Source organism: Prenolepis imparis, unplaced genomic scaffold (genome assembly GCF_030444845.1).
Source record: "Prenolepis imparis isolate NDT839.2.m4 unplaced genomic scaffold, iyPreImpa1.0 SCAF_3, whole genome shotgun sequence".
In the NCBI taxonomy this organism is placed as follows: Eukaryota; Metazoa; Arthropoda; class Insecta; order Hymenoptera; family Formicidae; genus Prenolepis; species Prenolepis imparis.
In genome coordinates, this window is record NW_028141161.1 from 10,565,283 (window position 1) to 10,586,857 (window position 21,575).

Here is a 21,575-nt window from a genome sequence, read left to right on the forward strand (position 1 = left end):
ATAGTTTTTTAACTAAATGTACATTGTGTAAATATATAATTCGAATTTTTATAAGTATATTGTTAGACACTATTGTTAGAAAAACTAGAATGAAGACTCGATATAAGATGTTTAAAAGATTCTACACTGAACATTAGGTTGATAAAAAGAAACTTACATTTATATTTATTAATTATTAATTACACATTTATAGTTGCATCCAATAATTAGCCACAAGATCCAACACAAACATACAATATTTTAGATACAAATTTCAAATTTCGCGCGCGTTAGGTTAGGTAGTAGACAAATAAACATGGCGACCGGAAGGCGGCATTTCTAGTGACTTTAGGGCGCTGTTACATTTGTCGTACGACAAGCTTCATCCGATTGGCTAATATTGCAGGAACCTTCGAAATTCCCTATTCGACAGCCAATCAGCACGTCCGCCAGACTCGTCATTACGACAAATGAAATGTCATCCTTTACGTTGTCGCAGGTCCGATACAAACGGAGCATCGTTCAACGTAACGTAATCTGCCGAGTAAACATTCGCCGTAGTGTCGCCGCACCGAGAAGATGTTTACGCGCTGAGTAATATCAGTGGATGTTTCGCATTTGCGGAAGCGAGGAGGCGGAACGTTACGTCAAGTACAACGGAGTCGTATCCTCCAAGTTACACGGAAAAATCGGAGGGGACCCATTCTTCGCATTTCCCCGTTCTCGGTGGGTGATCGTCGTCGATTGAGCGAGCGTTCGAACGCGAAGAGAATGGCAGCGGAATCACGATCGAGGGATACGAGGAAACGTGAGTACAGACGGTGCACCGTGCGAAATTGAATCGCGGGCGCGATATTATAATCATCGTCTCGTTCGCGGAATCGTCACCGGACACCCCGCGCCGCCCAGTAGTCGAAGTCGGAGCGCAATCGATAACCCCACGGGCGCTTTTTGCGCTGGGCGAGAGATCGTAATGGCGAGAGCGTGGCGTCGAGGGTGATAGAGACGCGGGGGAAGAAAGGAGGGAGGGCAGAAGTGGGAGAGACCGTGGCAAAAACAATGCCGAATTGCCAAGGAGCAACGCGTAAGTGAATCGAGTATCCGAACGAAAGCGCGTACTTTCGCATACCGATTCGCCGAGACGGGATGTAATCTGTGTGCGTATATGTGTATGTGCGCTTCCGGTGCGCGTCAGTTTTTTTTTACCGCTCGGAGATTTCTTCGACGAGACTGACGAGAGTGCGAGACTGCGAGAGTCTCTCGTATAGCGTAACTATAGTAGCGTAACTCTCGTATAGTTAACCTCGCGCATCGTGTAACACTCATGTCGGATTACATTAGATTTATTTTATTTGCACGATGTATTACGTGTATTTATACGGAGAAATGAGTCACACACTTAACGAATTGTGTCGATGAATAAATATAACAAAGTATAAAGCTGTCAGTATGAAAAAATGATGCGACTCCGCTTCCTCGAGTCAATTAATACTATATTATTCTCGTATTTTTTATGTAATAAAATTTATATTTCAAAATTGTTAATTTTTATGATATTATATTTACAATATAATTGAGTCTTGTATTCTTTAAATATTGCGCGAGGTTTTTCATTTCAAAACTCGCCATGTGTCTTTATTTAAAAAAGTTTCAAGATTTATGGGATTTTGTTGTCTTTGTCAAGGAATTGACGTAGCAGTGGGAGGAGACATGCCAAAATATCACATATTCTTATAAAAATAGCATCACAAAAATTCGGATTGGCGGACAGACGATGCGCTTGAATTCGCGTTTTATCTAGTATTGTTTCTGTATACAATAAAGGAAAACTTTTTGTCTTTCTTAAAATTTTAATTTAATGAAAGAAAAATTAGAACATAAATAAAAAACAAAATATTTTTTTAAATTTCAAATCTAATGTAATGTTCTAAACACTGCAATTTGAGAAGTGGATTTTGTTAGAATTTTAAGTAAATGATTATATATATACACAGGGTTGGGAAAGTTACTTTATAAAAGTATCTAGTTACAGTTACAGTTTTTTCATTAAAAATTAACTAGTTACAGTTAAAAGTTACCAATCCTAAAAAGTAACGCGTTACAGTTATAGTTACTTAAAAAGGAACGATTCGTTACTTTGTAGTTACTTTCTTACGATGAAAATAAAATATCAGATCTACACTTAACGGTAGAAATTTTGAGGTAAAAGAATAAAATCATATAAATATGTTTTTATACGTTACTTATTATTTATTACACTTATTATTACTTATTACTTATCATATAAAATATAATAATTATAATTTTTATATTATATACTTATGTTAAAATAAATTGATACAATATGTTATATATATAATAAAATAATTAATGTAACTATTAATGTAACTATTAAATTAGTTACTAGTTACCGAAAATATGTAACTGAGTTAAGTTATAGTTACAGATGGAGAGAAAGGAACGAAGTTAAGTTAGAGTTATTGAAAAAAAGTAACTGTAACTGTAACTTCGTTACAAGTAACGAGTTACTTCCCAATCCTGTATATACATATATGTAAAGGAAAAAAATTTAATATTTAAGAATTGAAAATAATTATCAGTACGCAAGAGAGAGAGAATAATTTTGAAATCAAATAGAAAGAAGTTTTTTGACATTCTTTTTCAAAGTTTTATTAAGAAATTATAACATTATTTGTATGATTTCAGATTGCTGACGAAGAAGATTATTTCTCTTATAAATGTGGACAAAAATATTATGTGTAGACACTTTTAATTAATACATTACCTTTCGAATATGGATGATGAAGAAGGAACTTCAAGTTCTGGACCTATGTCTTCGTTGAATAGTTTATTCTCATTCACCAGTCCTGCTGTGAAAAAATTGCTTGGATGGAAACAAGGGGACGAAGAGGAAAAATGGGCAGAGAAAGCAGTCGACTCGTTAGTGAAGAAACTAAAGAAACGCAAAGGGGCAATTGAGGAACTGGAGCGAGCATTGAGCTGCCCCGGTACACCAAGCAAATGCGTAACCATTCCTCGAAGTTTAGATGGTAGACTCCAGGTTTCCCACCGCAAAGGCTTGCCACATGTGATATACTGCAGAGTCTGGCGATGGCCGGATCTTCAGTCACATCATGAACTAAAACCATTGGAACTATGTCAATTTCCATTCTCCGCTAAGCAGAAGGAAGTTTGTATTAATCCGTACCACTATAAAAGAGTGGAGAGCCCAGTGCTGCCGCCGGTATTGGTTCCTAGACACTCAGAATATGCTCCTGGCCACTCTTTGTTGCCTTTTCAACAACTGGCCGATCCAAGCATGCCGCACAACGTTTCCTATTCGTCTAGCGGCTTCAACGCTAGTTCCACAGGCGGCGTCAATCCGACATCGCCCATGTCTTCTGTCGGTTCTGTGCCAAGCCCAGGAAGCACAACCTTGCCGAATCCTCAGAGCCCGTATGGTACTAATGGATTACCAGAAACGCCACCGCCGGCGTACTCTCCGCCGGAAGACGGCTCGCAGACCGGACAAACCTCATCGTCGGATTCGGTTCCGATGGACACGAGCGCATCCATCGAATCAGCTACACCTGTGTGTTATCAAGAACCACCTTACTGGGCCTCGATCGCCTACTACGAATTAAATTGCCGAGTAGGCGAGGTGTTCCATTGTCAAACGCACTCGGTGGTTATTGACGGCTTCACTAACCCAAGCAACAACTCCGATCGTTTCTGCCTTGGTCAGCTGTCCAATGTAAATCGAAATTCCACAATAGAAAACACAAGGCGACACATAGGTAAAGGAGTGCATTTGTACTACGTTGGAGGTGAAGTTTATGCCGAATGTCTCTCAGACTCGGCAATATTTGTACAATCTAGAAACTGTAATCACCATCACGGATTCCATCCCAGCACAGTTTGTAAAATTCCACCAGGATGTTCATTGAAGATATTCAATAATCAGGAATTTGCTCAGCTTCTCTCGCAAAGTGTAAATCATGGCTTTGAAGCTGTCTATGAGTTAACAAAGATGTGCACGATTAGGTAATTCACAATATTTTAATTCAGTAAAATAAATTGTAATAATATACATAACTATTGTGTAAGTAAAAAACATTTTTTTTTTACAGAATGTCTTTTGTGAAGGGTTGGGGTGCTGAATACCATAGGCAGGATGTTACATCAACCCCGTGCTGGATTGAAGCACATTTGCATGGACCCTTGCAATGGTTGGACAAAGTGTTAACACAGATGGGTCCACCCCATAATGCCATAAGTTCAGTGTCATAAATAATATGCACACTCTACAACAACATGTTTATCATGAGAAAAGGACAATTAGTCTCAATGCACTTTTAAGAGTTTAAGGATATTGGCCATAAGTGTGAGAGTTGTGGAGACCATGTTTGACAACGGTTACAGCTGTAAGTTACTTTATGTTATACCAATATTAAATTCATGAAAATAAGACGATAATGAAAATAAAATATGTAATGTTTAAAAGAAATATAAAATATTACGAGAATGTTACATAAAAAAATAATATTTAACGGTGATCTCTGGAAATTATCGTGATCGCGTAATGTATACACTTAGATGCTATAAAACTCTTTGGCTGTTATATAGAAAAAGAATTATACATATAGAAGCATAATGATATATGTGTAAAAAAAAAAGAAATATTTTTCAAACATCAGTCGTAATACTTTATTTTATATGAAAACTTATTGCGAAGGTATTTGTCAATGTTATGCCACAAATCTTTTTCTAGGCGATTTAAATTTTAAAATTTATTGTGACGATAAAAGAAAATACAACGCAAAATTACAGCTTCTTGACAAAAAAAAATTTTCTGAATTATGGGAAGGGAACGAAAAAAAAATTTTTTTTTGTCTTAATCAAAAATAATCTAATGATTGTTTGTTATATGTGTGTTTTAAAAGTACTTTTACGTTTAGAAACGTGAAAGATCTATTATAGATCCAAATTTCTCGCTAAAACGATCGATGATATAGCGCAACTTTTATTGAAAAACAATGCGATCTGTATTTCAATGTAAGAAGTTGGACGTTGATCTCACGTTGACTGCTGAAAGTTAACTGCGTCCAATGATATATTGAAACGTCGAATACATTAATTTGTAGAAAGAGATTTATGATTCATGGCCTTGCTCCATCTCTATATAGATTACATTGCATTGTACTCTTCTCGATTATTGCATCATACCATATAAGATTCAAAACGCTTTCCATATTACAATTCCTGAAAACACATTACACATTTAGATAAGTTTTATGTGTCATAAATATATAAAATTTTATGTGCTGTATAAATTCTATACGGGAGAATTGTATACACTTGTATACGTGTCTATACAAGTGTATGTTTAATGAAGAAGTCATCTATTAGTAAGTTTATACATTGCTGGATGAGAGAAGTTATTTTTACGAATTGGAGTTGCTCTTGATATTACTTTGTTTGTTACTTTTATATGCTGCAAAAGGTGCCAAAAAGAACGGTATATATTCGCATAATACATTTAATTTATGCACTGTGATATTTTGTCAAAGAAATACAATTCTTTCTAATCACGTTCCCAAAGTAATCACAAATCAAGTATTTTGAAAGTACATCGATGCCTTTGAATATGTTAGCCGTCAGATATTAACAGTGCCTATATAGACAATACTATCTTTTTTCACTGCCGTTTGCTGTCACTTGTTTGCCGATATGTGCCTAGCTGTGATTCTTTGCTATTCGATTTGACAAATTTACAATTCGATGATAAACAAAAGAAAGTACGAGAGAGAATAAAGTACTTGCCTAATTACAATTCCGTGATAAACAAAAGAAAGTACTAAGAAGTAAGATATTTGCCTGATTAATAATTAAGTGATAAGAAAAGTACGAAAGAGTAAAATGTTGTAACTTACAATTGCATTATATTAAATATGTGTGACGTGTGTATGACGAGGAAAGATTAAATTTCAAGTTGAACAGGATACTGTTTGGTACAAACATTAATGTCAACAAAATGCTATTTTATTCCGTATTGCATAATATGGTACACAATTGTACAAGCGATGGAGACAATAATATAATCGATGATTATAAAAAAAAGGATAAAATGTAAAATACATTTTCAGTCCGTTCTAATTATGGCAATTTATTGTTTGATATAATGATAAATAATTAATTGAATCGACTTTTGCATGAAGGAATCGATCAGCTGATAGATATCCTGTATCAAAAGATAAAATAAGTGTAGGAAAGAAAGCTATGTGTATGTAAAATCGCTGTGAATTTCATTTCCGAATTAATTCCTTCCTGCAGAATGTGATTCAATTGTGTCTGAAATTTCCATCGACATATACAGACGAATTAGAAATCTTTTATAGCGACGATGCTGCATCATAATTTATGTCGATAAACTATCGAATGGCTAACCGATATGGAGTCACGAGATCTTTTACGAGCACATTGAGCTCTATCACGAATTTGAAATGAGCATAATGTGCATTATTGTAAAATGTATGTGAATAGTTTGTCATATGCAAAATTAGATCTACAGCTTGTATCTCTCACCAGTCTTCGTTTTCTTGCTAATTGAAATCGCAAAGCCCGTTTACAAAGCAACCTGAACCTTTTTAATCCTAATCTTCGAGATGAGAGACTATTTTTTTCGAAAATTTGGTTTCAAATTTAATATTCTCGAAAATTGATAGAGCACTGTTTTTTTTTGTGTCGCCTAAGTTTGTGCCTTGGATGCCTTTTACATTACGTAGCTGTAAGATATTATTATATACAATTTCTGAATTGTGTGTTGTGAAATAGCAAGAGATCTGCGTGTGTTGTATATTCGAAAATGCACATTTTACCATTCGAAAAAAAGAAAATTGTAAAAAATTCCCTCGATTATGTCTACTCTTGTAAAATAAATATATAATTCTAGATATTTGTACTGTAACGTCATACTATAGCACACGTAATATTTACACGTTAGCATGAAACATAGTTGCCTGATATCGAGTTTTATTTGTCTAGTGATTGCATTTGCTATAATTTTACTATGTGAATCAGATTTTGAGTTGTAAAGATTACCGTACCTTGAAAACATTAAAATATAAAAAGAACTGAGCGCCTTTGCAACGAAGATTGCTACTAACAAATAAGCAATTGGGTTGTCATTTTAAATACGAATGCAGATTCATATTGCATCTGATAATAATTATATAATAATGTAATGAAAATATATTTGTTATTAATCTATTAATAGTTGTATATTTTTAAATAATTTTCGTGTCACAGAATACTTTAGAAATTCGTTCATTGGTTCTGATATAGAAGCGCTCGGTTCCTTTTATAGAAAAGCTGTCTATTAATGTAAAGGCCGTGAAGAATAAATAGATGAGCGATTGAAATGGGAAAGAGCGATTTGAAAACGGGCTCGCGATATTCCAACACCTTAATATAGCTATATAACATACATATATATTATGTGTATGCATATATATGTACATGTATGTATGTATGTATGTGTGTGTATATATATACATATATATATATATAGTTAGCTCTATGTGGTAAAAGCACATCTTCAGAGAGAAAGAGAGAGAATTCATTCCATGTTATATATTGTTAGAAAAGATAACTGAGGATTTTTTCCCCTTGCGCGATTTCTCAGTATGTTCATGTGGCTACATCGTGTTCATAACTATCAGCGACGACGTAGACACAGAGTTCTTCTATCTGTACAGACCACTCTTCTGCAAGAGAATGAGTTTGTTTCATAGTTATCTCAAGATTATATAAGTGTTAACGCGCATTAGCTGTCAAGTATGGTGTGTAATATATTTTATTTCGTTTTTAGCACTCTTTTCTTTGTGTTAAAAAAAAGACATTTTATGTACAGAGCACGGTATTTTAATCGTATATACATAATGTAGAGTGAAATAATAGAAGAAAAACATTTGTGTTATATGTAACATGTTATATACGCGGTAAAAAATCGAGAAACAAACTAGTGTAAATGATTAGCTTAGATCACATATAGAGTCTGCTCCATTATCAAAGAAAGTATTGAAATGTCTAATGTGTATACGTTCCGGCATTAATCAAACACAAACATTTTGTGTACCAGTAAACATTTTTGTCACCATAGCTTGAGAAGTATCGCTTGTGCGAAATTTTTAGATGCCTGGCAGAAAATGTGTCCACGAGATGCCGAGAACTTTTTAGGATAAATTCTTCGTGATCAGCTGTGTGTATTATAATATATAACCGTTCGATATACAAAGTTATTCACTCGGTCTCGTTTACACGCCTTCACTTGTCTATACATGCATTTCTGATAATTGTCTTGTGCAGCTCTATCCAGTACGAAATAAATTGCCTACCTGTGTATCTCTATGTGCGATTAAACATGATTGTATTCGTTTCATAATTACGCGTTTGACGATCCGATCTGCATCCTGGATCCCTTCGTAGATGATGCATCACGTCATTGAAAAGCAATAAAAACTGAGAAAAAATTAAATTAAATCTAATAAAATTTTAATTTCTATAAATAAAAAATTAAATAAAAATTAAATATGAACAGAGAGAGATTATTTAAAAAATAGAAAAAATACTTATATGTAAACAATTATATAAAATTAATTCTGCTCGTTATTCCTTTTTCAATCTTATTGAAGTAAGCTGATCGGGATGAGAAGCGTATTATAATATCCATTTTTCAATTTGATTTATTTCATTCATAAAGCAACAACGTGAAATTTTTTTATACGTATTCAAAATCTTTCTGTGCACATCGAATTAGAATAGTTCGGAAATCGATTAAGTACGACATACAGTGGAAATAGGCGGAAGAAAGACAGAGTGAAGGAATACGTGTCATGTTTGATTTACTCATCTCCTTCAGCACAAATTATATTAGATTATAAAAAATAAGAAGTATATTAACATCTTTCGGATATTAAGCTTTGTCTATCACTATTCTTGTTAAAAAATACTATGTCCGTGCGCAAATTCGCACGGGATGATAAAACGCGATTTTTTTCATGATATGCAAAAAGCTAACAAATTTATTTAAATCTCGACAATGGAACTACTGATATATGCCTGAGTTACGCAGTCGTAAACTGCATTGATAGTATTTAATATTTATTAAATACGATATAATTTTAGATATCATTGAGAAACGTAACATTGGATATGTAAAGAAAAACGTCAATTTTTTTCAACTAAATAAAGCATAGTACTAATACGAAGTCACAGCTTCAGGTTACACAATACTCTCACAATCAATGAAGATTAAATTAAATTAGAGAATGCAGTCGGCGAAAAATATAACTACTTTTGATGATTTAACAATTTCTTTACAACACACTCTTCGCGCTATATATAAGTATTTTATTTTTATATATAAATTGTATCTTCGTGTCAACACAGAAATACTCTGTTACTCTTATCTCCGCGTTATTTTTATTTTATTAATCTATCTTTAAGCTTCGAGAGATCTCGAATAACTTTTTACTCAAGTATAATAGAATAGTTATACATTCCTATACGTTTACAAAACTGAGTGTACACATTTTGTCGCGGATCTACGAGGATTTTACGCGTACGCGGGAGAATGGGCATTTAGAATAAAATTTTCAAGAGAGAAATTACAATGGATCCGCGTTATATTAATTTTTTATATCTTCTATTATCTAGTGTGAGACTGCAGCGAGATTTATTTCTTTACAATTATTTTGGTGATACAATATCTTTAACAACTCGCGATTACACTAGCCATTCAATCTATACAAATTACATAGCATGGTAAATATTTACATTGAATTATAACTCATACTGCGGAAGGTATAATCATTAGTTAAAATATTTCAAAAATTCATTGCTTTCTTTGCTTCGTAAATATGTTGAACACTTATTTTGTGAATGTTAGTTTGGTTTTCTATAATTTATTAAAAAGAACTATATTTTTTACCAAAATTTTCTTCTTTATATGTATATTAATTTGAAATATAATTTTATTATATTGTACCACCATTAATTGTCGTGATGCATTTTAAATTGCAATGTAAAGATTAGAACAAGATAAATTTGATCTTATATCTTGTGAAGCTAATTTTGATCATTTCTGTTTAAAGAAAACGGTAGAATCGATAGAAAATAAAATTTACAAACTTTACCTCCATCAAATTATAATCATAATAAAAATTGATAATATTCCGTTGGACATATCCGCAGTAAAACTTACGCATGTTCGAATCACTCTGTGATTCAGTAGAGTAAGGAAAAAAAACACAAGAGTATGCGTTGACAAATCAAATAAAAATTTTAATATCATACTTTTAATAATGTAAGAAAAAAAGAGGACCGTTTGATGTGCCGTCGATGATATTAATACTAAAAATGAATGAGCGCCGCGCTGTGCAGTTTCTTATATTCTAAGAGTTACATCTTTTTTTTCGAAATCAGTCGTTATTTGGTTTACGAATGTCGTCGATAATTACGCGCGTGTATGTATGCATTTGTGTATCTGCGTGTGTAGATGAGTGTATCGCCATGATATATGTATATATTTCCATTTCTCCTTGGCAAAGTATACTAAGGCTTTTCCTGTCTTTATCCTATATTATACTAGGTCCCTTTTAATAATACCTAGCATCCTATAGTCTAAAACTGTGTGTTGATCTGATTTCATAGCTTACGCATTATTATTCGCGATGGTACTTTGCATTTCGAAGACGGACAAATCGTGTACACGAATACGTATCGACGGCTTGAAATTTCTACGGTAGTCTTGGTGCGGCCCAAAAATGTGTAAAACGCGCAAGAATATGTTTTAAAAACATGTAATTACACACTGGTGAAACTTTGTTTACTTAACTAAATAAAAAAATTGTATATGTTTAGAGTATCTTCGTGAACGATTCCACGCGATCATTAAAAATTTTTTACGGTTCCAAACTAAAAGAAACAAAAAATTCTCTGACTAAAAATTCTTTGCCATTTTTCGCAGAGACAAATAAATCTAATACATAAAAAGCAAAACCAGAAAACAAAACAAGCTTAACTCGTATAAAAATCATTCGAACGATTCTGTACTATATAACAATTCTTTTCGAATGATTCTTTGAGCGAAATGACAGAGTAGAGAATTCTGCAAGAAAGAGTGCACATATAAATAATAAAGAAATGAAATTGACATATACATAATAAAATATTAAAAATAATTCTTACAGAATTATTTGTATTATTTTATTATATATATTTGTCGTTTCGTTCAAAGAATCACATTCGAAAAGAAATGTTATACAGTACAGAATCGCGTTAGAATAATTTTTATACGAGTCAAGCTTGTTTTGTTTTCTCGTTTTGTTTTTTATGTATTGGATTTTTAATCAGAGAATTTTTTGTGTTTACTTGCTTTTCGCGCGCTTGTAATTGTAAAGATCAATACACACATATAAGAAGCGGGCTTTTCTCATTGATGAGAGAGAGAGAGAGAGAGATAATTACTTTTTGTGTCTTTTTTCGTTTCGCAATCGTTAGAGTATCAACCTTAATTGTACCGCGTTGTAACGTTGCGCGTTCGGGTCATCTTCTGACTGATTTGTTCCTCTTGTAAGAGCTGCCCGCGGAACTGGCTGACTTGATCGAGAGCGGCATTGAGGATGTCACGTTGCTGAATTAGCAACTGCTCCCATTTTTGGACATATGCTGCAACAGATAACACGCATACCCGTCAGAGCACCCAAGAGCATGATTAGACACATCGCATAATTAAGGATTAAATCGGACATAGAGATGATGTATTATAAATGAAGGCTGGAGAGCTATTCTCCCTGCTTTATTTTAGCATCATATTTAACTTTACAGTATTTTCTTAAAACATAGTTAAAACACATATTTATCACATCGAATTTTATTGTCACTTTAGTTCGTCTAATCGAAAATGTAAAATAATCAGTTTCTTAATCATATATTTTAGTTAATATCTCGATAATGTCTTAGCGAAAACAAACATTTTATATACGATAATAAAGCTTATAAAAACAAGAGTTACAATATTAATTAAATGACAATCATTAGTTATCAATATCTAAAAAAAGCAACTTAAATCTAAATTATTTTTAACCGCATTCTCAAGTTATAAAAGCCGTTATTTTTATATCAAAGCATAATTAAATTAAATGTAATGTTTTGGAAGGGATGCATTTATATTAATGTCTTATTTTTTAATTGCTCATGAGCCAGTCTTAAAGTGCTTGGATTTAGTTATGAGTATTATTTACACATATATATGCACACAAATATATAATTAATATAAATATTACACGAAAATTGAAGCTTAAGCTGAGCACAAGCAAGACTTGAGCAATTCTTATAACATTCTCGATATGGTTACATGTAACTATTTAACGTGACGCTATCATTAGCTCGCGAGCCATCAAATCCACAAAAATAACATTCATTAACAAAGATTCAGTTTGCATATATACAGAAGATGTGTTCACGCTTTCAAAGATATAATTTTATGTTACATAAATACAAAATTATTTATTATTTTATTTAATAAGATAACACATTTCTTTAGTGTAACAATATTTAATAAAATAATTATATAAATCAACAAAATATTATGCAACAATATGTAACAGAAATAAAAGAAAAGAAAAATCTTGAGCTACCCTCCCAGGATATATCTGTTCGCGTATTCTATGGAAAATATGTAAGATATAATATCAATCTTAAAATATTGCGAGAACTTCTGTTTCTACATGTCAATATGATATAATTTACATTAATATATTTTACGCGCGGTTTGAACCAGAAATTGAAAGATCAGTTCCACAATTTCACACTGTTTAAAAAAAAACTGTGTCTATAACAATAGAGACAGTTAAAAAAGATCAAATGATTCAATTTTCTTAGTAATTGAATGATTTTGATACTTAATTAAATCTCGCAATATATGATATAACTTCATAGAAATAAAGACTTCTAAAACAGATGAGAAGAAAATCTATTTCTGACGTTACATTAGCAAAATCAATTTTACATTGGCATAAAATTTCAAACATCAAAAATGGTTAAGAAATATTATTTTTGGGATATGTATATGTATATATTTGATTGAATATGCGTGTGATATCGATGAAAAAAATAATGTGACGCGTATCATTAGTATGTATGTGCATCATATATATATACATATATATACACATATGATGCACATTAAACAAGCTGCTTCTCCAACACTATTTTATAGATATTGTTAATCGAATTTATCGTACCGTCGGAAAATAGTTTTCTCTCTATAAGACGTCTACGCAACGAGAAACTCCTCAGGTAGGGTGATTCAAACTTTGTTCTTTTCCGCCTCAAATCTGCAAGGTTTTCTGGTATTACATCAAATTTCTCTTACAGATATATAATGCAATGTGATTTCTAAAATATGTAAGTGTATAGGCACAAAGGAAATTTTATTCGCTATGCTATAATTATAAATGTAATTGGAACTATAATATGTGGCCAATCGCTTTTTTCTTATGTAAAGGCAAATATATCAATAAAATGGTGACGTTAAAAATACTTGTGATATGTTTATGCAAATAACATTATGTATTGTAGCGCGCGCGGATTCATTATTAAAAATATTGTTTTGAAATAAAAATGGTACGCACATGATAAACAAGTGCTACTACGTTTTGCGACAGAAATGCGATTGCAAAATCAAAATATGTATATATAACATCACACAGAATTAGTATTCAAGACACTTCAAACGTGCATACAATCAAGCTCAAACAACAAGAGTGCTCAAACTCGAAGGAATGTCTTTTCGTTGGAATTAAAATTATATGTAATAGCAAATTTTTCAGGACACTCAAGTTTTTCACGTATAATACATTTATAAAAGAAAGACATAAAATATGATTTTTAACATGTATGTGTCATTCTATCCTATCAGTATCATAAAATATAAATTATAATACAAAAATAATAATAATACTTAAGATTAAAAGCATTACTTAACGATTAACGCGCGTTTAAACTTAGAGATGACTCGCATAGCTGTCTTATGCAAAAATAATTATATGTTATTCTGTTTTTCTCGGTCTTCTTTCTTTTGTACATAAATGAAAATAATAATGTACGCCACTGGAATCAATAAAAATAAAATAATATTTTTCAAAAAAGAGAATAGAAGGCACGATGCTTTATAGCAGCATGATCGAACGACAGATTTCTTCTTGATATTATTAATTCTTTTTCTTGTATTTAATTGAATGTTTATCGAAGAATCGATTGACTTCTTGGTATTGCAAGGATTACTACATTCTTCTTTGTTAATATTACACATATGGACAAATTGAGAATATAAATTAATCGCATTGTCTCGTTCGTTTGTACGCAAATCAATATTACGCATTTTCTTATCCTTATTATCTACATCCATCATTATTCGTCTTAAATTAATGTCAGAAAACGCTGTCGGCAACGCGTCATTATTCTCGATGTCGTAGTCTTTTAAAGGATCAAACTTTGTAAATTCGTCCGTGCAAATGTCGATAAAAGGCTGATAATCGATACTGTCATCGATCCATTTGTTTTTCCACGAATTGTCGTTAGTTTGCGAATCGAATTCGTTAGGGTAGAAAATATCTCTCTTGCTTGTGGGTTTCTTTTTCTCAAAATCTTCGTTGTAATAATTGTAATTTGTCAATTGATTGTTCAGTTCATTCGGTTCATTATCGCGAGGCGAATAAAGCATGTCACGATATTCGTCTTCAGAAAACAGATTCCTTCTGCTACGGAATGTACCGGACCAGTGATATTTCTGAGTTTTGCCAACGGTAGAGAATTTAACCCGTTGGTCTTGATTAGCTCTTTGAATTGAATGCTCTATTAAGTTTTTGATTGCATTCTTTCTAGAAATTCGATCGGTCGTCACGCTTTTCTTCGTGAAAGTGGGTTTGACGGGCGTGCGAAGAAAACTATTCGAGTCCTCCTCGTTCGAACTGAAATCCATCTCATCCTTCCAGGGAGACTTCGAAGGACTCTCCGCGGCTAAATCTCTTATTGTGTTTAAAACTGTCTGCGTGTCAGTGCTGTCCGATGTGCTGTCCGTGTCGTTTATCGTTATCGTGTTTATTGAACTGCTGCCTCTCCGATGGTTTAACGCGTTGATCGAATTTGCCTTAGTCTTACTGCGCGAATCTGTCATAAAATGCGATGCTCTGTGATACCGGCAAGAACAGCGTTTCGTACTTTTGAATCTTTACTACTAATTATTAACGGGATAATCTTAAAGAGGGTACGAAAGCGACACGATTATCAAAACGTCACTTAAGAGTACTTATCGTTAGGCATTGTGAATTTTTATTATATAAATCTTCGCAAATAACCTGATGTTAATTTCACCTCACTCAATGTATATACTGACATTAATATCTTATTCTCAAAAATTGATTTTCTTTTCTATATTAAAAAAAAAGAAATAATATGCTTCCACGTAATAATAAATATATGAAACGGCAGATATAAATATTTCATTCTTCTTAACGGGAGTGCACCGTTCAGTACAACGCAGTACAAAAAACGAAAGTGATAACGGGAAGCCAATAGAAAAACGTAAACGTGCAAATGCAAACAAATTCATCTTACCTTCTTGATCATAGTCCACTTCGTGAGTCGCGCTGAACACACTGTGCGCGTCGTTAAGGAATTTAGTTGTATTATCCGTGACCAGTTTGTGCGTATCCAACACTTCTTCTTCGAGCATCTGCAGAGCAGATACTGCCTCGTGAAAAGTGTACAAATCTTGCGATATTTCACCTTCCTGTGAACAAAAAGATTATTCATGCAAAATTGTGAGTTATTTCGCTTTTATTTATTTTTATGTATGCCTGTGTGTGCATTTTTTTCAATTATGTAATAACTAATATTTATAAATAATGTCATATAATTATAATATATATTTTCAAGATTTTATGCAAATATAGTCACTTACATTGAGAGATCGAAGCTGCGCTAGATCGCTATCCGATAGAACGCTGTTGTTTCCCTGTTCCTCGATCTTCATACCCCGATCATCATCCGTCGGTGAAACTTTTACTTCTGTAGGATCATTCGCCGCCAATTCCTTCACTCGATCAGCGTATCTCAATGTATTTAGCGAATGCTCGCAAGAACTCATCCCAGGACTAATCATCGCTATCTGTAAATAGTATAATGCTTGTTTAAAATTATTTCTTTATCTTCATATTTTACATAATATTATATATAGTTATCAAATAATATTTACCATGCATGTTTTTGATTTTTCACCAATGAAACTATCCCTCAACACTTGAGTCAGTTTGCTTGCTCTAAAAGGCAAATGCGTACCCTTACGGCTTAACGCGCGTATACATTCTTTTAACGCTAATAAAGATTTATTAATCTCAGCACCTTCCATTCCTAAAAAAATTTCAATAAGAATATTAATTATTTCAGAAAATCGAGAAGCATGCTTAGATCATGAATTATAATCGTAGACTTATTTCGGTTATTTTATTTATTTATAATTATATTTAATTAAATGGTTTATAATTAAATGGTTTATAATTAAGTGCACATTTACACTCACGAGTTTGCCTATTAGCGGACGACGTGTCAGCACCCCTTTCATTACCAGCAAGATCGATGAGCGAAAACTTGCCGTGTACCTTGTGTGTACCCGGGATACGCGCTATTATTTGGAATACTGCGTGCGATCTCGAAGAATTGGAGTTAGCACTTGTCTGACCGCTCGTTCTGGCGCTATTTCCGTGTTGTATTAACTTTAATACTTCGTCGCAATTCTCCACAACTTTTTCCGTTAATCCCACTATTTGCACCTATTTTTACGTATGAGAAAAATTTTTAAATATTAAGAAGCAAAATAAATAACAAATGAATCGCACACATTAAGTCTCAACACATAAACTGAGAACGCTATACGTAATACAAATGATTGCAAATTAACATAAATATTAAATATAAATGATTGATATAAATTAATTTTTAATTTTTAATTCTTTAATTTATTAACGCGATTACTTTTAGTCAGAGTTAATACAAACTTCATATTTCATAAAACAAACCTGCTGTTTGCCGTCTTCCAGAACTCTCAGCTTTTCCTTATCTGCCAAGAGATCAAACACCTTGCCGGAATAAATCTCAAAAAAGCTAGCGGAAATGACCAGATTCAAAGGCCGGTATTTTGCCAATTTCAGACACTTGAACACGTCTTTGGCAACCATGGCGTAGATACCCTTCTTACAATCTTGTGTTTTGCCGTTGAAGTCGCCGCCCATAGTATGAGTCTTGCCGCTACCGGTCTGGCCGTATGCGAAGCACGTGGCCATGCCGCCATCAAAGATTGTCTGCACCAGCGGTTTTGCTGTGTATTTGTAGACTATCTCGTTGTTACACGTCTCGTCAAACGCGTAATCGAATCTAAAGATCTGGTTCTCGAGATACTTTGTGAGATCGACCTTGGATTTCGGCTCGTGCACAACCATCTGGTTCTTGCTAGGCACGCTGATCACGTCGATCTCCTTGCGCGTGTGTTCCTTCTTATTAAGCGGACGTTTTCGCACGCATACGGTGATCTGGTGATCCTCTACAGCATCGGTATCTCGCAATGGCCTGAACTCTATACCATTTTGATATTCTCTGCGAAAGTAAATATAAATATAAAATCAATACAAGCAACGCAATTAATATGTAATACTTGCAATCTCAATCACACATAAAAAATCTCATATACGTGGATAACATTCTACAAAAATTAACGAATATACAATATCAAGATACGTCTAATTAGAGAGAAAGAGTGCATAATATTAATTCATAATATTAATATATTTTTTATCTTAAAAAGGAAGTTATTATTTCAAATGCAAAAGGTACGATTTAACACACCAACCTTATCATGGCAAGAAACTCCCAATATGGATTGCCTGGATCCACATTCATCATCGCCTCTTTTATTTCTGCCTGCCGTTGTCTCCTTTCTTCTCTATTCTTCTTCAGTCTCTCGACCTCCTTGACAACGTTGGATCGTCTACCACGGCCATTTTCTAGCTGGGTTTGCTGCTGCTGTTGCTGCAGCTGTTGTTGTTGCTGCTGCTGCTGCTGCGTCTGTTTCTGCTGTTTGTTTTGCACCGGAGTCGCTAGATTGTATTGCGCTGTCGTTGATGTCGGTGTCGGGGGTATGTTTTCAAGCTCCCGACGTCCCGTAAGACCGGAAACCGAGTCTCCGTGACCGTTCACCGATGTAGTTGACATTATGTTTGTCGGACGTCCCGTCTGTCGCGACAATTGTTTATTTGAAGTCGCTAAAACATCAGTATAAAGAATTAGTGTCACCGGCGCATTGGTTTTCTTATCTTCGATTTTGTCAGAAGATTAAAAAAAACTTTAATAAAAATATATATTATTTTTAATCCCACGAGATCTGCTCCTTTATATTCAGTCTTTTTCATGCTGACGCCTCGAATCTAAAAATTGTTCAATTAACGAAACGTTTCTATATGAAATATGTAAAGAATATAATAAATATTGTGTATATATTTATATACTTTTCAATTCATCTGTCACTTATCTTAACGTAAAACTCACAAAATAATTAAATACATCTTACTCGATCAAAAGATCTTAAGAATCTCGAACGATTTCTAAATACATTTTATCAGACATATATATATTACCAGTGTCGTGGTCTTCGATTCGAAGCGTCAAGATTTGATTATCGCCGGCGATGTCTGTATTTTCGCTGTCGCGGATTTTATTTTTCCTCCTGAAGCAATAAGCGAGAGGATCGAATCTCATGGTGAAGTGTCACAGCGCACACGCAAACTCGTGCGAAGTTTCGTGAATTTCTTAAAAACCGATCGGTTTCCGATCGCGAAGTGACGTTTCACCGGGAGGCGCGCGAGACTATCGGCGAGAAGGGTAGATCGAACAGTGTCCGAGAGAGTCGGCAGCGAGAGGTGCAACCCCCTGAGCTCGCGAACGTCGTACTGGTCGTCGGGGTCCTTGCCCTTGTGCCGCCTGCCTTGCATACGGCGCATGAAAACATCGATAGTCACGGTTCGACCATATATACACGTGTACAACTTGGCTCGTGTCGCTACTTGGCTTATCTAGGTGAAACGCCGACGACGGCACACAGACGTTCGGCTACAAAATTGACTTATCGAACGCGAAAGTTTCACAGTCATCCGGCGCTTATCGGCGCAAAGATCATGGAAATCATGCTATCGTCCATCTAGACCAACTTGCGACGACTGAAAAAATATTGACGAGACAGCGTAAAATTGTAAAGCTTATGTGTACGATTAGCTTGGTTTCATATTAATTTTATTCACTCCGTGATCTCTGATTAAATTACGCGTTTTATTGCCGCAATTAAAATGATACGGAGGATTATTCCGCGATAGAAACTTTTTAAAACTGCGAAAGAGTACAGACATCGCCCGTTATCTTCGTAATTTATTGGAACATAAAAAAATGTCATTATAATAATTTTACGGATAATTATGTTGCTTATTTAACCGAATGTGACGAAGATATAAAAAGATAATCAACGCCGTTTTGGCTACGTACCTTTCACTGGAATAGACGGTCTGGTGGAGTGCTGAAAATAAAGAAAACAGACCACGTTCAATCACTTCATTAAAGAGGACAGCGGTGTTTCTTCGTGCAACGAAGAAGAGGGATGTACTAGCTCTATTATCTAAAAAGTGCTGTAAATGGAAAAAATAAAACGGTGCTTCTTTCGAGAGAAGCCGAGTGTATGATACATCCTTTCTTCATCCGGCATCTACGCTCGTGCGATCTGACATATGTATTCCGTCAGACGTTCAAGACGCGAGATAAGACGCCGGTTCATCGATCGTCCGTTAATCACGTCAGTGCGTTCTTTTCGTACGTATTGATCGCCAGAACAACACGGTTTTTGACCCACTCTCGGTAATCGCTGCGGAATTCATCATTTCTCGTTGCATAAAATTGCGCATTCCCGCACGAATAAAAATAAAATAATGTAGCAAATTTTTGCCAGCTATTCGTTGGGATCTGTTTGTCGTGACTTGTCGGCGAGTGCGGAAGGGGTGAAAAGAAATGTTAGCGACTGGGTGCTCTAGTAGCAGAAGTATTTCAGGAAAGCCAATGTTAGGCTCGTGATAGAGAAAAGGTGCGAGGCTGCGAACGCTTCTTTAGCATCTTCTGTGTGCAGTGAAATTTTCGTCTTTTAAAAATTTGGATTAGAAGTACTTAGCAGTTTCGATTATTTCTTAGAATATAATTTTAAATAGTTTTAAATCTCATAATGACAACGAATAGATTTGCCTTTTTACAAGCGATTAAACAAAAAGATTTTAAATATTTCTGAATAAGAAAGATATTTTTTCAAAATAATGCTTCATGTTAGCTTCAATCAACAGTAAGGCAGTAGCCTTCTCTCTGCAGAGTTAAATAACTTTTTCAAATATTGAATACATTATAAAACACTTTTATAATTACATCATAATTTTTCATACACTTTCTGATTCAAATAAAATAAAATATAATAAAATAATGTAATAAATAAATGTAATAAAAACCGCGACAAGATATAAAATTGATGTCGTAAGAGTGAGCGTAAGAGTTCTCGAAGATGCTAAGATCAGTTCGACGACCGGACCGCGAGTGTAGAGGGTTGTTACTGCTGTGAAAAGATTGTGTATTGCAATTGTTTTTGTTATGGTTGTTGCGGTGATGAGGGAAGAGGTGCGCGTTACCGAGAGACGAGATGTGACTCGTACAGGAAGCGTTGCGGAGGCGAGGCCGTTTCTTGCGGTGTGACCGCCATGACGTCCGAGGGAACCCTCCTCTTGGTTCTCCGACTCGTCGACCCCCTCGTCCTCTTCAGCCGAGGAGTCCGGCTCCTTATCGTAGATCGCGGTCACGATCAGAGTTTTACGTAAATCAATCGGACGATTAAGTCCGCGATCGACGAGAGACGCCGAGGGGATCGATGAGAAAGAGAGTCGTCAAGAAAGATTTTTGTTTTTCGAAGCGGATGACGGACGGCCGAGACGAATTTCGTATTCGAGATCGATTTGTTATCAGTAGACGGTCGATGGTCCATCGTAGATACCGAGGTCCATGATAATGAGCAGCGTCCATGGAGGAAAAAAAAGATGTTACCATGTTAGTAATGGGAATCACGCGAGACTATTTTTATTGGAATTCTTTTATCGATCGATGTATCTAGGAGAATTTCTTGCTGTATGTTTTCTAATATATTTTATAAAATTATAAATTTTTAGATCTGTGAATTGTTCAGATCTTGCAATCGATCCCTTTCAAATCTCATATTTTTTAGATGAATAAAATTTTAAACAGAATATCTCCCTTTTCCTAACTATAATTTAAAACTCATAAATTTGTTTTTCCATATGTAAATGTATAATCTTCCGTGTTGTCCCTAAGAAGCTAATTTTAATAAATGTTAAAAGCACACTTCTTAATTTTCAATTTACATATAATTCAAACATTCTGTTTCTGAG

General features: G+C 34.2%; 2 protein-coding genes across 13 annotated transcripts in view; one reads left to right on the plus strand and one right to left on the minus strand.

The window, feature by feature from the left end:
• Positions 1–465: 465 nt before the first annotated feature.
• On the plus strand, positions 466–8,406 carry Mad (mothers against decapentaplegic homolog 1). 2 transcript variants are annotated; one of them, XM_083034175.1, is made up of 3 exons: positions 466–787; positions 2,686–4,023; positions 4,110–8,405. In XM_083034175.1, exons 2-3 carry the CDS (start codon positions 2,774–2,776, stop codon positions 4,267–4,269), a joined length of 1,410 nt encoding a protein of 469 aa, XP_082890301.1. In that variant the 5' UTR covers positions 466–787; positions 2,686–2,773; the 3' UTR covers positions 4,270–8,405. The 2 variants fall into 2 exon arrangements, with proteins under 2 accessions (XP_082890301.1, XP_082890302.1); XM_083034176.1 differs by lacking the exon at positions 466–787 and adding an exon at positions 802–1,063 and having other exon boundaries at positions 4,110–8,406.
• Positions 8,407–10,298: 1,892 nt separating this feature from the next.
• Positions 10,299–21,575, minus strand: part of Klp10a (kinesin-like protein 10A) — a 34,001-nt gene continuing 22,724 nt past the window's right edge. For 2 of the 11 annotated variants that reach the window (XM_083034169.1, XM_083034170.1), the window contains exons 4-13: positions 20,805–20,951; positions 19,630–19,660; positions 17,948–18,359; positions 17,121–17,694; positions 16,625–16,874; positions 16,301–16,455; positions 16,007–16,213; positions 15,661–15,835; positions 13,287–13,379; positions 10,299–11,709 (exon numbers count right to left, since the gene is read on the minus strand). In XM_083034169.1, coding sequence (XP_082890295.1) covers positions 11,552–11,709; positions 13,287–13,379; positions 15,661–15,835; positions 16,007–16,213; positions 16,301–16,455; positions 16,625–16,874; positions 17,121–17,694; positions 17,948–18,359; positions 19,630–19,660; positions 20,805–20,951 — 2,202 coding nt within the window. In that variant the 3' untranslated portion in view covers positions 10,299–11,551. The other 9 variants (XM_083034166.1, XM_083034165.1, XM_083034164.1 and 6 more) reach the window with 6 other exon arrangements.

Coding starts and splice junctions, on each gene's coding strand:
- Mad (XM_083034175.1), top strand. CDS start 2,774: ATGGATGATGAAGAAGGAACTTCAAGTTCTGGACCTATGTCTTCGTTG. Junction 4,024..4,109: donor ACAAAGATGTGCACGATTAG/GTAATTCACAAT, acceptor TTTTTTTTACAG/AATGTCTTTTGTGAAGGGTT.